Raw genomic sequence first — 17050 nt, 5'->3', positions numbered from 1 at the left:
GCACAGTTAATTTATTCATGGTTCATGAAGGAATCATCTGATGATGATGATGATGATGATGATGATGATTGGGGGGGGGGGGGGGAGGGTCAGTGGGGTGGAACCAATAACACCAACAGAGCCAGGCTGCTGCTATGCTACATGCTACAGGGACAATAATGAGTTCCGAGTTGGGCTTAGTTTAGTTTATCTTAGTTTATCTTAGCTGCTGACAGGAATTTGTCGAAAATGACAGTTTTTGTGAATCTGGTTTGAGAAGTGGACAGAAATACTGACGAAAACAACTGACGGACACATTCCTGCAGTAGTAGATCGAAGACAACAGGTAAGTTCGGTGTTTCACTGCTGGTTAATGTTGGTAACTAGTACTAGTTAGTGTGTAACCAGTGGTCCAAGGACGCAGATTATCACTACTGTAGTATACTCAGTGTTTGCAGCTAACATGGCTAGCTAACGAACCGTTCAAACGCTGCGGGCTACGTTAGCTAGCCGGGGGTTAGCATCGCCAGCTAACGCAGTCCTGTGGGCCGAGGCGTCTGTAAATAAGGATAAACTAGTGTTTTTTAGGTTGTGTCTGTTACTGTGACGAAGTGTCAGTGGTATTGTGTCTCACTTTACAGCCATAGCTAATCTTTTAGCTTTAGCTTAATTATTAACTACATAAAACTAGTGATGCACCGAAATTAAAATTTGTGGCCGAAGCCGAATAAAACATAAACGCTTGGCCGAATATCGATTGCGGTTAAGTTTTTCACTATTTTGTTTTAATAGTGTATAAATAGCCTATAATACATTTTTAGACATGTTTTTTTGAAAGAAAGTAAATGTTTATTCAATATTCTAACATTTTTAAAATATTCCAGTAGCCCGCTTTGCTTTTCAAAAAAAAAAAAAAAAGCACAGCAAAGTTATTTTTTTATATTAGGCCTTCAAACAACACAAAACATGCATTCTAAAAATAAATTTAAGTGCATTAAAGTGGATAAACCCACAACAAATGAATTATTGTCCTTTTGGCACAAGTCTGCTTAGCCACAGTAGATGATGATAATAATAATAATAATAATAATAATAATAATAATGTAAACCTAGGGCCATATAAAAATCTCTTTTTTTCCCCAATATCTGTGTTTTCCACTTTAATTTTTTTAAATTCTATTTTTTTTTTTTTTTTTTTGTTAGAAATATTTATCATTGTTTTAAAGAAAATATTAGTTTTTAACTCCTGTGAGGAAACAAAATAAATACTAATAAATTAAAAAAAAAAAAAAAAAACATAATTAAACAAAAATGTATGTCAAAAATAAAGTAAGATACAATAAAAAAGTAGATATAAGTTGTACTGACATGGATTATTCTGACTGCTCCTTTTTAATTATTTATGTGTCATATAAAGATGTATGAGAACAACATTAATGTCACCTGATTTTCTCTCAGGGATCAATGATGTACTGAATCTGATCAGGTTTATTGATTAGGTTTTGATCAACCTAGTTTAACTTAACCTCATTTCAATGATCCTGATGACATCATTCCAGACCGTAATGATTATACAAAATTAAATGGACACAAAGAAGCATCAGTTATTTCACCACTAGGGGACAGAATATTTGACAGTATCAGAAGTTATCAATAATCTACGATGTTTCAGACTCTACAATCCCTGGCATTGATGATCTCGTCCACAACAACAGAACAACTTGTCTCGTGGATCTTCTGTGGCTCTGATTAGATGTTGTTAGAATGTAAGATTCTAATAACGTTGCTCCAACAGACTTTTATTTTGTAAACCGGAAGTTCCCACTAAAACGGTTGTACTTGAAGGAGCTTACTGACTGTGAATGTGTACCTACGAGGCACGGACTAAAGGCTGGAATAAAAAGAACTAAATGACATCACGGACTGAGTTATTCTAAATTCGCCAGGTAGGACAGTTGGAACACTGAGCAAGTGAAGGTGATTAAAGCTGATCACGTTCTCACGGAGCACCGCTGCCTACACGAAAAACGGACGGAGCCAATGTTAAACAGGCACTAAGAAATGTGCGTTTGTCACCTCATGTTGTTTGATTGCGTCATTGCATCACACGCTACTATTCGGCCTTGCTTTTAACTCACTCCACTGAAGGCCGAATTTAGCTTTTTTTGCAATATTCGGCCAAATATATTCAGTGCATCCATAGTTTCTGTATCAATAGACACTTCGTACATTAAACACTAACGGAGACAGCTAAAGCTAACACCAAACACTAGTTCAGCACTAGCTACATTTTTCTAGAATAAAATATTCTTTAACAGGAACTAAAGCTTTACATGGGTAGCTGTGCAATACAGACTTTATTATAACTCTGCCAAACGCAATAATGCTCCAAACAAAGTATAACTGTCAAACATTACACTAAATTATTATTTTGGGCAGTTCAGTATAAAAACAACACGACACAAAGGTCTCATCTTGTATATATTTAGATTTGTATTATATTTTTCTGGAGGTTTACAATTGTATTGCATTTAATTATGTATGTTTTCTTTTCTATGTTTCATTGTTTCTTCTTTTAATTCGAAATATTTTTTCGGAGAAAGCAATTTCCCCCTGAGATGAATAAAGAATGTCTGATTCTGATCTCATTAGGGATCATTGTTAGATGCTTGTCAGAAAGCTTAGCTTAAAAAAAATATAGTTTTGAACCAAAAGCCCTTTAATATTCAGTGTTCCGTGAATGAATTGCTCTGTTTGAGTAGATACAATGATTGTTCTATGATTACAGTGGATTTTGTGGGTCTTAACAAGGCTATTTCTTTTTTCTTTCCTTTTGCAGTTCTCTGGAATGATGCCTGAGGTTCGGGACCTTTCAGAGGCCTTGCCTGAGATGGCGATGGACCCGATCACTGGAGTTGGTGTTGTTGCTTCCAGGAACAGAGCGCCGACTGGATATGATGTGGTACACATAATATATGATGTTTAAAATGTGTGAAAGACAAAGCAGTTTGATTACAGAATCTTATTGTTGATAAACTCTATGTATCAATATATATTTTAAGATGTGATCACCTGGATAGTGCTGAAGGTAGAGAGTGTATTACTAATACGTGCAGTTTTCTGTGGAACAGTTTAAAATGAGCTCACTATGATCACCTTGTCTTTATATTGTGTTCAGGTCTCAGTTACTACGGATGGATTAGACGCCGACCTTTGGAAAGATGGGCTTTTCAAATCTAAGGTGACGCGTTACCTCTGCTTCACCAGGGTGTTCTCTAAAGAAAACGTGAGTTCCCTCAAACACACACGAGAGGAAAGTTTAACTTGACAAGGGATCGTCCACATTTTTACAAGTTTCCTTATTAGTAGATCTACAGTATGTCTAACAAAACACATTATTATGCACTATATTCATTTAATGGCCTTTTAAAAAAGGGACTATTTTACAGTTTTAGAACCTGTGTTCCTCCATTTTGAAATCACATAACTGATGATGTCACACGGCCCCACTGCCTGTAAACATCCCATTGTTTTCTATTGGAGTGAAGCATTCAGCCTGATTTTTAGATTATTTAGTAACTTTTTCACTCATAATAACAACTTGTGCTGCTTTTGGTTGCTCTAAAAAAACAGGAAAAGTTAAAGATGCTGATATAAAGCTCTTTTGTTTACAGAAAGACAATAAAAACAGTTGTGACCCAAAATAAATCTGGTACAGCAGGGGGCAACAGTTTCAACTCTTTGGTTTGGTAGTTGACAATGAAGCAGAGAAGAAGAGCTCTCCTAAGGGGCCTGTACTCTCCTTTAAACAGTGCGCTGACACACTCTGGTGGCTAAAGTTAGCGAGTAATCACAGACAATTGAAAATGCACAACTGTTTTTATCCTCTTTATGTAAACAAGATAGGTTTACATCGACATCTTTAACTTTTCCTGATTATTTAGAGCAACCAAAAGCAGCACAACTGAAAAATTGGCTAAATGATCTGGGGGAGTGGTGACCTACTGGTTAAAGAAGCAGGCTTGCAATCGGAGGGTCACCGGTTCGAATCTCACCCGGGTCAACCCTGTGGGATGTTGAGTAAGTCCCTTAACCCCAATCCACTGCTACCCCTCAGGGAAAATGGGTGAAATGCAGAGAAGAAATTTTACAACGGTGATTAGTGGTGCAACGGATCAAAAAAACCTCACGGTTTGGATCGTATCACGGTTTTGAGTCACGGATCGGATCAGCAGAAAATAAAGAAAAAGACAAGACAAATAACTTTGCTCTCCATTTATTTTGTAGAACACTTAGTGCAACATTTTTCTGCTCATTAAATACAAACAACAGTTACCTTGAGGTGTCAATCCAATGCTTAAATAAAAATTTAAATCATATGAAAACAAATTAATGTGCAATATAAGGCAAATGATACCTTCAGTGTATGGGGGAAAAAACATGGAGAGTGAATGAAAAACTAGTCTATGCCCACATCATCAAAAAAGAATGAAAGAAGGAAAAGAAAGCAGATCTGAATTTATCATTTAAAATTCTTACAATAGTCAAGGATGGCCATCCACACTAGAGCAATATTTATTTAATAAGAGCTTTAAAAGACATGGATGGACGGAGGCATAAACATGACGACATTCACATGGACTTATTATGCATGCGCACGCGTGCACACAGACCTGTTCCTCTTTTTCTCTTCTCTCTTCTTTCTCTCTCTCTCTTCATCTGTGTGTGCATGTGTCTCTATTCAACTCACACAATCACACAGATACACCAGGAGCGTGAATCACACATGTGCAGGTACGCTCGCTCTGTCACGCGCACATACACACACAGACGACGCAAAGGGTACAGGCTTCATCGTGGCATTGCTAATGATGCGCAGATCATTATAAAAAGTTTTTTTTTTTTTCCGTCAACCAATCCGTGGACCACGTGCTTGTCGAACCGTGGATAGAGATCCGTGCGGATCACGGATCAATGATGATCCGTTGCACCACTAACGGTGATGAATAAAGGTTACATTATTAAAAATCTACTAAATGATGTATAAATCAGGCTGAATGTTTCACTCCAATAGAAAACAATGGAATGTTTACAGGCAGTGGGGCCGTGTGACATCATCAGTCACATGATTTCAAGATGGAGGAACACAGGCTCTAAGTAGTCACATTTTAAAAAGTTAATTAAATGAATAATAACATGTTTTGTTAGACATGGAATTTATATTATTAAGTACATTTCAAAGATTTTAGGCCAAACTTGTAAAAACAGTAGAGGATATCTTAACGTGTTTATATTTTTAATGATGATTGTTGTCGTCTGTTGCTCTTCATGTCCTCGTGTCTGTTTCAGAGTCATTTAGGGAACGTCCTTGTGGACATGAAGCTCATTGATATTAAGGATACTCTGCCTGTGGGTTTTATTCCCATCCAGGAGACCGTTGATACTCGTGAGTAAAGCTTTTTTCTAACTACTAATAATTCTGATGAATCATACTGTATATTGGGAAGGATTCACTGACTCAGTCTGTGTGACCTCCCACAGAGGAGCAGGCTTTTAGAAAGAGACGACTCTGCATCAAATTTATCCCTCGAGACTCCACAGAGGCAGCCATCTGTGACATCCGCATCCTGGGACGCACCAAGCAGGCCCCGCCCCAGTACACCTTCATTGGGTAAGCAGCTAGTGATGTGATCTTTTTTCTTTTTCTCTTTTTTGACATCTCAAACAGCTTTTTTCTCTTTGTTTTTAAACCATTGGAAGTTATTTGAACTCTTCTGCCTTTGTTTCACAGGGAGTTGAACAACATGGGGATCTGGTATCGCATGGGAACCGTTCCTCGCACCCAGGACTGTGGACTGGTGCAGAACGTTTCCAACAGTCAGAACACAAACTCGTCCAGTGGATCTGCTACAGTCCCAGCAGCTCCAATGCTCAAGTACAATTCAAACAAACTTGTTGTTTTCACATCTGTCATGTACAGATGTGCAGATTTTTACCCAGGTTGTATGTGTTGTTGCTCATTTCTGACAGACACTAGGATAACAAGATAATCATTATTACTATTATATCATTCATTATAATATTTTTTTATTGACTTTCAACACCTTTGGAATAGTGAAGGAACTCAATCTGGTCTCATTCTGACAATTCTTCAATTACTGTTTTTTTCAGCATTGATAATGATTTTTAAAAAAAAATCAAAACAATTATATAGCAGATTTCCAAAGTGTAAGTATTTCACTGTATGAAATTCAGAGGGAAGTAAAATATGAATCTTCTTCTAATATTAATAATGGTAATAAGTCAATATTTTGGGTAGTTTTTGTCTTCTCCACCCCTCACCCCTGCCTGTGTGTTTTCCTGTAGAATCAAAGTCAAGTGTCATTTGAAATGTTTTAAAAACATATGCAGCAGAAGATCTTGCTTTTATGAACAATATTTAAAGTTATAAGTTAGAATTTTAAGCTAGAACGATCACAGAGGATTGAAGCAAGAAATCCTGTCCCTACTTATTATATGTGATGTTTCACTGTACGTGTATATTTTAATGTCAAATTTAAATTTTTTGCAATATTGGTATATATTTAATGCAGAAAAAAAACTATTTTTTCTGTTCCAGTTATAAACAATTTTACACACAGATATTGGAGGCTGATCTAAGATGTCTAATTTTTATAATAATGTTTTCTGAACAGAATACATCTAACAAACTCCACAGGATGAGAGCGACATTATAAATATTTGTATTTAAATGTGTAAGATAAACGTCTGTAGAAATCCAAATATTGATGATTTAAGATGAGGAGAAGATGGTGGTCCATCACAGAAATGATTAATGTCCTGTTTGTTTGTTCTAAGGCACATTTCTATGACGCTTCCTGCTAGCTTCAGAGGGAAAAGTACCATAAGACCCGACTATGAACACCAGAACTCCAACCTGTACGCCATCTCAGGTCTGCTCCACTCCTTCCTCAACGTTCCTAATGGATGACCTTTAATATCACATGTTCATGTAACTTCTGCTCTCTCTACCAGCCATGGATGGAGTGCCTTTTATGATTTCTGACAAGTTTGCCTGTGCCTCGTCTGATGTGAGTTACTGTGAAAACTGTGTCCAAGTCACTGAAAAGAATGAATTTTATATGTAGGGTGGGAACGCTTCCACACAGATGTTCTGCATTTAGAATTCCATATGGTACGAGGTCCCACAAACCAGTTTTAATTCAAGACATTTTTTCAGTCCATTGTTAAAAGCATCGTCACTGGTCTCTCATTTTAGATGTGTGGGTAGAACCTCAATGAGTATATACTATAGTATGATTAGGAGGGTTCCCACTGAAATATACTTCCAAGTTTCCCAAGATGCATTAGGAACCTACAGCCGATTTACAAAAGTCTTAAAAACAAATGGAAGACAAGAAGAGAGGCTTTTATTCTGAAAAAAGGATGTTCGATTTTTAGCTTGAAGCTGGTCCCAGGACCATTTTACTTTCTGTTTGCAATGCATCATGGAACGCTTGAGTATGACTAATGTGCCCACCAATCATACGTAGTATATATGCTGGTATTTCTCACATACTCAATCTATTCATGCTATCTAATGTGAATGCACTACATACTAACTTTAACATAAAACTTATACTATAAGTAGTACGTTAGTATGACATTTACAACACAACCCTGCAGTTCTCTGGACCTCATACGTTATGGGTGTGGTCAGAGCGCGTCACTGTCATCAATAGTCCCTGATGGTACAGTTGTGTAGACTGTGGTAAAACCACACTGATGCTCCTCAGTGGAAATCAGACTTTGTGTAGTGTAATTTACAGGAAACAGAAAGTTTACCTCCAAATAACCAACATTTGTTTGTTTGTTTGTGTTTTGCAGCTGCAGCAGATCGACCTGATGGGAATCACTATTAAGTCTCTGGCTGAGATTGAGAAAGAAGTGAGTTCTAGTTAATGCAGCAAACATTCATTAATGTATTAGTTTTGACTGTGTTTATTGTGTAATGGGAGTTTGTATCTACAGATCATTTCTAAAAAATTAGAATATCATAGAAAAGTTGTTTAATTTCCGTAATTCCATTCAAAAAGTTAAACTTTCATAGATTATAGATTCAGAGCCCACAATTTAAATGATTTCAAGTATTTATTTGTTTATTTTTACATAATTTGGGATTCCAGCTCATAAAACCCACAAAAACAGCATTTAAAAAAAAATTACAATACTGTGAAGAAATCACCATTTAGTTTTTAGTTTTTGCAGAAAAAAGAGGAGAAGAAGGACTGGACTGTTGGCCAGTGGTCCTTGGTCCTCTTTTCTGATGAAAGTAAAGTGTTCCTAGTCAAGGTCCATGGGTTTACAGGAAGACGGGTGAGGAACAGAACCCAAGCTGCTTGAGGTCCAGTGTGAAATATTCACAGTTAGTTATGATTTGGGGTGAAATGTTCTCTTCTGTTCCTCACACATCTTCTTCCAAACCCTTGAACCTTGAAGAAAAGAAAATCAGCAAACAGGGTTGAAATAAAGAAATACAGAAGATAGAGCAAGAGTCTGGAGCTCTACCAATGAGCTCCATCTAAAATCTGATTTACTTTCCAGGATTCAAACTCACAATTATAAATGCATATGACAGATGTAGTTCGTACTCTCAGCCATAAGATAAAGTTTCAGTATTAAATGAATTATCTTTAAATGTTTATTTCACTGAAACATTGTGACAAATGTTTTTAAGTGTTGTAGATCTGGCGTTTGGTCTGTGGATATATAAAAATAAAATTAATGATATCATTTTTAAAAAGCAAGGTGGATTTTCTATAAATGAAACAATTGGAGAAATAAAGTTTCATGTTGAAACCTTAACATTTCCCACCTTTTTAAGATACTGCTAACCTTCCTTACTATCTTACCCTCTAATTAAAGTGAAACTGTGAACATTTAGTATTTAATAAGTGTTTTTCTAACTGGTAGCCCTTTAGAGTTTAGACTATACAGTAACTATGAAGTAGCTCACAGTTTCACAAAGGTTGGTGACCCCCAATATGGAGATTATACAAAAAACAGAATGTACAGAAATAAATAAATTAATGAATTGGGTTGGTGCTACAGCCTACAACTACTGCTCCTCCTCTATCTGTTACCCCTCCTCCCCCTGAGCGAGGCGTTGTACAGGCTTTATCAACATGTTTATAGAACAAGAAATAAATATTATTTTACAGACTTTCCTCCTGTTAATCACTGATTAATTAACATCCAACCTCTCTGTGATGTCAGTATGATTACAGTTTCCGCACCGAGCACAGCGCAGCAGCTCGTCTGCCCCCCTCCCCCACACGCTCCTCCCTCACCTCTGAGGCCTGACCTCACAGCGTTTTAAAGGACGTCAGTGTTTGAGGTCTGGACACCACTACTGACAACAGCTGGAGGTAAACCACGCCCACAGCCCTGAGGAGGAGGACGACGATGATGATGATCATTCAGACGTTTGAAGCTTTCAGTGACATGTTGTTTTCCCTGAAGAAGGAACTGCAGCTGGTTTAATGGACGATGAAACAGAAACAAGCTGCCTCTGTTAGCCTTCTTCTTTTCTCCTCGTCTGTTCTTCATCTGTTCCTCATCTTCGTCACAGGACGGACCAACACGAGGCAGACTGGGACTCCAGCGTCGATCATAAACCATTTTTAATGTTACTACAATAATATCATTGTACTTTAGATGTTGGATTGGAGCTGGATGGCAACATGCTTCTTGTTTGTCGTTGCTAGTGCTAACATGCTAACATTTCAGACTGGGGCTGAACCACATCAGGAGGAAACTCATTGAGTTATTCTCCTTTTTTACTTTTAGCACTGAAACGCCACTATTTTTAGTTTGTATGTATAACAGCTGTTATATATCTTAGTGTCAGTATTTTGTAAAGTGCTCTTTATTCATTCATTAATGTGTGAACATGTGCCTGCAGTGTATATATAAACCTGTGTTCTATATTCAGTCATGTATTCCTTGTTAGCATTAGCACAGAGCTAGGACGACGTCTGAGCCAGCACTCTTAATGAGCACATGCTGTGAGTTTTGTTTTGTGTTTCTAAACTTCATCTCACTGAGGACTCGAGGCACATGTCGTCGTGTTTCTTCATCTTTTCAGTGAAAGCAAAATCATTCTCAATCTACATTTGGAAAGATTTTAAAAGAACACAAACAGATTATTAGTGACGAGTGTAACTGTCTTTAAGGGAAAAATGTGTGATATTGTGTTTTTTTTATTATGATATATTTGTGTTACAGCCTTCGATTACGTCCTCACTTTAGGAGTATTTTAAAAAAATGTTTTAAAGGAATCCACTGTTTTTACAAGTTTGGCTTAAGATCTTTGATGTGTACTTATTAGTAGATCTGTCTAAAAAAACATATTATTATGCAGCATATTCATTAATTGTCTTTTACAAATGGGACCACTTTACCGTTTTAGAGCCTGTGTTCTTCCATCTTGAAATCACGTGATTGATGATGTCATACGGCCCCACTGCCTGTAAACATCACATTGTTCTAAAATGATCTAAAAATCAGGCTGAATGTTTCACTCCAATAGAAAACAATGGGATGTTTACAGGCAATGAGGCCATGTGACATCATCAATCACGTGATTTCAAGATGGAGGAACACAGGCTCTAAAACTGTAGAGACATTTTTAAAAGGCAATTAAATGAATATATGGTGCATAATAAAGTTAATTTCAAAGATTTTAGGCTAAACTTGTAAAAGCAGTGGTGGATCCCTTTAATGTCATGTTTACTTTAACACTGTTACAGGTTTGATCTCTGCTCCTTTTTAAAGGATGTGACGATTAAGCATCTATTAGTGACTAATATCATGTATGTATCACATGTTTCATGTTCAATCACACACACGACACACATGCTATTTATTTCACACGCTATTAATAATATGGACTTCAGTAAATCAACAGCTTCACATCAAACAAGGAATAAAAACAAAGTGGATGACAAACACTTTGAAGGTATTCTGTGTGATTTATTCTACATTAATGCAAGACTGTGATTATTCACACTATAAAATAATAGCGTGGGTTTATCGTTGCATATTCTAACATTAGTTTTTGAATGTCTTATGAATATATTTCATGATGCCTGTTTTTCGAATATATTTCATAAGATAGTTACTGTACTAAGACAGAAACACACATTTACATGCATGGTGTCACAGAGATTCAGTCATTATCTTATTCCACTTATCAGGAAGAATGTTGTGATAAAAGTTTGATGGATGAAATGAGGGTAATGTTTGAGTATTAGCTGTGTTAATGTAGTCATGGCAATATATGTTTACAGAAAGGCTGCATCAGGAGCAAAACTACGGAAGAGGATTAGAGTCACTGGGGGAAAAATGGTGCAATATGGTTTATTATTAATTTTCTGAAATCCTTTTCCTCTGGATTTTGACTTTAAAGAATTATGAGGAAAAACCTTAAAAATTATGAGAAAAAAAAAGAATTACTCTAATCTCAGGGTTATGACTTTTTTTTTTCCACAATATTGTAATTTTAGTTTATTTTCGAAATGATATTTTTCCCTCGACATTGCCCAAATTATTTTCTTCATAAAAATTGGCCTCTTCCGTATATTTCTTATCGCTATACCAGAGCCGTAGAAGAATCGCATCTCCGTTCACAGGTTCATGGAGCCTCACAATAGTTCCCGGAAGTTGATGCTGCAGCGAGAGCGAGGTAGACAGTCGGTGATGCTTTTTTGAACGGTAAGACGTTTAACAAATCTGTATTATTATATATTGTATATACACATGCATATGACGGTGTACTGTATAAATATTGTAAATCAATGCTGTTATTGACAACAAATTTCCTAAAATCCAAGTTATGTCTCTTGGAATCAATGGATTCGAATTGCCCTGCCAATAACTTCCGGGAACTATTAGAGTCCAACAACAATGAATTCTGACTCTATTCTTAAAATATTACGATTTTAATCTCGAAACATGGCGACTTTAATCTTGTAGTGCTCGCATTGATTTTTATTTTAATGTCCGTCGTAAAAATCTAAGAACTCAACTCATCGTTTTCCTGCAGTCATACCAACAAACAGTAGTGGGCAGTATTGCGTTAGTAAAGGCTACTAAGCTGCCAGAAATAAGACCAGCGAAGAAGAATTGTTTTAACTCAACATGGCGACACTGACGGTGAGCCGGGCTCCTTTAGGAGGCTTTGACTTCGGGAACTGCAAGAGGTGAGAGTTTCTACTGGACACAGAGCTGTTAGTGGACCGCTATGGACATGTTTGACTGACCTGCTCGGTAAATGAGGGCTATTGTTGGAATACAGGCTGTCGAGCAGCGGGTTTACCGCTACAATGAGTCAGCATCATCAATTCATTTACACATGATGGATGAGTGATAATACACACTAATAGTCCTACATTCATATTTATGATAGTCAAACTTGTTTCCTAAATTAGTAAAAGCGATGCGGGTTGAAATGTTTCCTTTTATCTGTCTTTAGTATCCGCTAGTTGTAGCTACCGTTGGTCACCAACTAAAATGGACACCAGTGGATGTATGACACTGTTCATTTGTGAAAACAGAGTTTCTTTATTTAGGACGTGTTTCAATCTGTATGTTTCCTTTCTGAAGCCGTTTGTGTACATTTGATTTAAGACAAAGAGCTAAGCTCATGTCTGCTTTATTCTTCAATGCTTTATTGATATTTATTTTATTTTTTTAAAGCGAGAGATGATCTGTTTTTCAGCTGTTAAGTACTTTTTAATTCTTTCTTCTAGAAATGCTGTCCTGGAAAGAGAAACAAACACAGCGGGCTGCAGCCTGCCATCGGCTCGGAAAACGGGAACCACCATCTGTGGGATTGTTTTTAAGGTGAATAAAGACACACTTTTACATCCATTCGGTTCAACCTTACACTGTCTTTAAAGGGCTAAAATCTAAAAACCTAACCCTTTGAAACCAAATAGAGCAGCGATTGCAGCATTAAGCAAGCTTTTATTCTGAAAAGCTTCCATAGAAAAAGGAAAGAGCAACTTAAAACACACACATAATAGTTCCCTATTACTAAAAAATACAAGAATTGCAAATTTCACCTTTACAAGTACAAAATGGTATGAAATTCCATATTTTTTTTAAACTTGCAAGAACAAATAAATGGTAACTAACTGTAATTCAAGCACTAATATAAAAAACAAGTGGTATGTTTATCAAACTGTCAAATTACATTTTCCACAACATTTCTACAACAGATTCTGATTCTGTTCTTAAATTTTTCTTCTTCTTCTTGCCCAGTATGTTTTCTGAAAATAAAGTAGTAGTAGTTTAACAAGGTCTGATGGTTGTGTGAATAAATGTTTTTTTTTTTTTTCATTAAAAAACATGGTTTAAAAAAAATGGATTTGTACATTATTGGGATTGATAAGATTACCGCACGGTGAAATATCGCCAAATCATTTTTTTTCTGACACCCTTAGCAGCGACTGCAGCATTTAGCGAGCTTTTACTGTGAGATGCTTCCATACAAAAACACACACACTGGGTAACTGCATCATATTAACGCTTGAAAAAAGGCTCAGAGCAGAAATAAAGAGATATGATACAATAAAGTTTAATAGAAGAGAATAAAACTAGTGTTTTGAACTTTCACTGATTAGCCACTAAAACTATATATATAGAATCAGTTTTATTTTATTTTCCATATTCTGTTTTCCACATAAAAAAATTAATTCAGTTTTTTTAGAAATATTAAAAAAAATAATTATAGAAAATTTTGGTTTTCAACTCCTGTGAGGAAACTAAATAAATAATAATAAATGAAACTTTTCGTGTTTAAAAGTGGATTCTGTTTTTATTGTTCGATTTCATAATTCCGTTAACATGTTAATTATTGTTAAGTTTAACGTAACCTTTGTTATAATCAAAGATGAACCAATGAAAAAAGTGTTAGCTAACATCACACACTGAAACACGCTCAAAAACCTGTGCTGACACGTTTCTCTCTGTGAAGGATGGAGTCGTCCTGGGAGCTGACACCAGAGCCACTGAGGGCATGGTGGTGGCTGACAAGAACTGCTCCAAGATCCACTACATCTCCCCCAACATTTAGTGAGTAGCAGCGACACGTAGCTTAGTAGCAGTGACGCGTAGCTAACCACGTGTTCGTCCTGGTGTGTATTAACACACTCTTTGTTGTGTGTGTAGTTGTTGTGGAGCAGGAACAGCTGCAGACACAGAGATGACCACTCAGATCATCTCTTCCAACCTGGAGCTCCACTCCCTCTCCACAGGCCGCCTCCCACGCGTCGCTACTGCTAACCGCATGCTCAAACAGATGCTGTTCAGGTACGTCCCTCACACACACACACACACACACACACACACACACACACACACACACACAAAACACAGTGAGTGGAACCATGTGTACTTAATGCAGTGGGCGTGTCCTCAGGTATCAGGGCTACATCGGTGCTGCTCTGGTTCTGGGCGGAGTCGACTGTAACGGACCTCACCTCTACAGCATCTACCCTCATGGTTCCACTGACAAGCTGCCCTACGTCACCATGGGTGAGAGACACACACACACACACACCTGCTTGTTTGGCACAGATTATATTAAAATATAATATATTAAAAATGACGTTTCAGAGGAAACGTAATTTCATACATTATAAAACACATCTATTGTTTGATTTACTGAGGAACGCCACAAGTACAAATGAAGAGTTACTTTAATAATGTGCGACAAGAAGGAACAATCATTAACACTTTAAAGGTTTAAGTTAACTGGTGTCTGATAAGCACGACCAGTTAACCCTCAAATGGTTCCTCCATTCATTCAGGCACCAGAACGTGTCAGCGCACTGTTTAAGGGAGTGTAAAGGTCCCTTAGGAGAGCTCTTCTTCTCTGCTTCAGAATTTTTTCATTTTTATTCTCTTTCTGTAAACAAGAGGGTTATCTCAACATCTTTAACTTCTCCTGTTTGTTTTTTGTTTTTAAAGCAACCAAAAACAGCACAAGTTGTCATTTTGACTGAAAAAGCTACTAAATGATCTAAAAAGTGAGTGTAAACATAAATCTCAAACCCTTTCCTTTCCCAGGCTCTGGTTCACTGGCTGCGATGGCCGTGTTTGAGGACCGTTACAAACCCGATCTGGAGGTCAGTGGTGTTTCGTTCAAACATCTCAGTGTGAGTCCAGAGCAGATCTTTAAAGTGTCTCTGCTGCTGCTGTTGTTTTTTCAGGAGGAAGAGGCCAAACGACTGGTGCGTGACGCCATCGCAGCAGGAATCTTTAACGACCTGGGCTCAGGCAGCAACATCGACTTGTGTGTCATCACCAAAGGGAAGGTGGATTACATCAGACCCCACGATGAGGCCAACAAGAAGGGAATCAGGTGACATCAACATATGCAATCATGAGTAGGGCAGGTTAATCCCATTATCCTGGATGAGTTAAGACAGGATAATGAAATTATCCTGATGGTCATTTGGCAGAGCTTTAACGGATCTCACGGAGTTGAAGTTATTTTAATAGAAACAATAATAATGTGTGAGAACGAGTGTCAGAACCAGGGGGATTCTACATGTTGTCACTGACATTTTTGATTTTATACTTACATACTTTTACTAATATATAATCTATTTTACTAAAAAATACTGTCAATAATCCGAACTTTTGGGGCCTGTACTACGAAGCTGGATCAGTATATCCTGATATTAGGACCCTATAAAATCTGCGTTAACGGAATCGTGGACGGAATCACGGAATCGACCAATGAAAACGGTTAAACGCAGAAATGGACAGAATCAACTTGAAACGCCGTCATCGTGAGGCAAGGAACGTTTTTTTTTTACAGGGAAATGTTTTGGGGAGTGCCCCCCCTGTCCTGGCTGCATTAAGCACTGCCTAAAACACCCCCAAAAACTGCAGAGATCATCACTGACTTAAATACAGAGCCACCAGTGCCCGTTTAACTTTGTTGTTCTTGTAAAACTCCGTCCGTTTCTCATGTAGCGCAGCGGCGTGGCGTGGCTAAATCAGACTTCATCCTGTCTTTGACCAGCTCTCGCCTCATTGGCTGTTCAGAGTTAATGTAAACGTCAGATATAAATGAACTAACAATGGAAAGCTAATGCTAAAGCTGGCAATGATGTGTGGTGCATGTGCACGTGACCATGTGACCTTATCACTAATGCACTGAATGGGGGCTGGGACTTTTTTCACTGCTTGTTCTGCTTAAAGATCAAATGAACTGGAATCATTGGAGCTGTGAGTACACACCAGTGTGTCACTGTGTGCACATTTAATGTTTTTATTCATTTCACTTTCACCTCTAACACGTTTTTAGCTCTTGGTCTCAATGTGTTACTAATAATAAAGGTGTGACGACATATCATTATATTTAAAATACTACACACCAGATAGTTGTGGTTTGTTTTTATTGCTTTAATTTGGTTTTGAGTTGTAAAAGGTCACACACTGTGTGTGTGAGTTTGTGTGTGCGCGCTCCACCTTTTACTAACACTGAGGTCGTGTGCAGTGCTTCTAACACTTGTTACCTTTTAATGACACATTAAAAACGCTGACTTTATGTGTGTCATATTATTTTCACACAGAACTGGGGACTACAAGTACAAAGCTGGAACCACGGGTGTTCTGAGTAAAGTAGTGACCCGTCTGGACCTGGAGCTGGTGAACGAGGCCGTGCTCACCATGGATACTTCCTAGGAAATGTCTGCAAATTCTTGGTTATTGTTTTGGTTTTCCATGGTTTACAATAAAACACTTTGAGTCTGATCATAGAAGCTTCTTTTAGTGTTGTGTGGTTGGTCTTTAGCTAATATACAACAAATCAGAAGTGTACTCCATCCAAACGGCATTACACATATTTACAGTTTTGATGCCTTTTTTGTCACAGAGTCCCAAAGAAAACTCACAAATGTGGGGAAGACTTTATTGAATTTACACTTTTGCATGTGGAATTTACCATATATGAAATAAACAGGTTCACAACGAAATCAGTATTTTTTTATTT

At 37.3% G+C, this 17050-nt stretch overlaps 2 protein-coding genes across 2 annotated transcripts; both read left to right on the top strand.

Moving 5' to 3' along the window:
- The first annotated feature begins 94 nt into the window (after window positions 1-94).
- On the top strand, window positions 95-10556 carry mvb12ba (multivesicular body subunit 12Ba). The gene is made up of 10 exons (XM_028462448.1): window positions 95-325; window positions 2819-2941; window positions 3158-3265; window positions 5329-5425; window positions 5521-5650; window positions 5771-5914; window positions 6838-6932; window positions 7015-7070; window positions 7867-7926; window positions 9256-10556. The coding sequence occupies exons 2-10, from the start codon at window positions 2828-2830 to the stop codon at window positions 9340-9342; spliced, it is 891 nt and encodes a 296-aa protein (XP_028318249.1). The 5' UTR covers window positions 95-325; window positions 2819-2827; the 3' UTR covers window positions 9343-10556.
- A 1531-nt stretch (window positions 10557-12087) lies between these two features.
- Window positions 12088-16820, top strand: psmb7 (proteasome 20S subunit beta 7). The gene is made up of 8 exons (XM_028462449.1): window positions 12088-12242; window positions 12792-12885; window positions 14021-14118; window positions 14215-14355; window positions 14465-14580; window positions 15115-15173; window positions 15258-15409; window positions 16632-16820. The coding sequence occupies exons 1-8, from the start codon at window positions 12181-12183 to the stop codon at window positions 16741-16743; spliced, it is 834 nt and encodes a 277-aa protein (XP_028318250.1). The 5' UTR covers window positions 12088-12180; the 3' UTR covers window positions 16744-16820.
- The last annotated feature ends 230 nt before the right edge of the window (window positions 16821-17050 follow it).

Source organism: Gouania willdenowi, chromosome 12 (genome assembly GCF_900634775.1).
Source record: "Gouania willdenowi chromosome 12, fGouWil2.1, whole genome shotgun sequence".
NCBI lineage: Eukaryota > Metazoa > Chordata > Actinopteri > Blenniiformes > Gobiesocidae > Gouania > Gouania willdenowi.
This window is presented reverse-complemented; position numbering and strand designations above follow the sequence as displayed.

Excerpts from the sequence above, each read along its gene's own strand:
- mvb12ba (XM_028462448.1), top strand. The coding sequence starts at position 2,828 with ATGATGCCTGAGGTTCGGGACCTTTCAGAGGCCTTGCCTGAGATGGCG. Across the intron at positions 5,915-6,837 it reads CCAGCAGCTCCAATGCTCAA|GCACATTTCTATGACGCTTC; the intron begins GTACAATTCAAA and ends GTTTGTTCTAAG. Across the intron at positions 6,933-7,014 it reads CAACCTGTACGCCATCTCAG|CCATGGATGGAGTGCCTTTT; the intron begins GTCTGCTCCACT and ends TCTCTCTACCAG.
- psmb7 (XM_028462449.1), top strand. The coding sequence starts at position 12,181 with ATGGCGACACTGACGGTGAGCCGGGCTCCTTTAGGAGGCTTTGACTTC. Across the intron at positions 12,243-12,791 it reads GACTTCGGGAACTGCAAGAG|AAATGCTGTCCTGGAAAGAG; the intron begins GTGAGAGTTTCT and ends TCTTTCTTCTAG. Across the intron at positions 15,174-15,257 it reads GTTACAAACCCGATCTGGAG|GAGGAAGAGGCCAAACGACT; the intron begins GTCAGTGGTGTT and ends TTGTTTTTTCAG.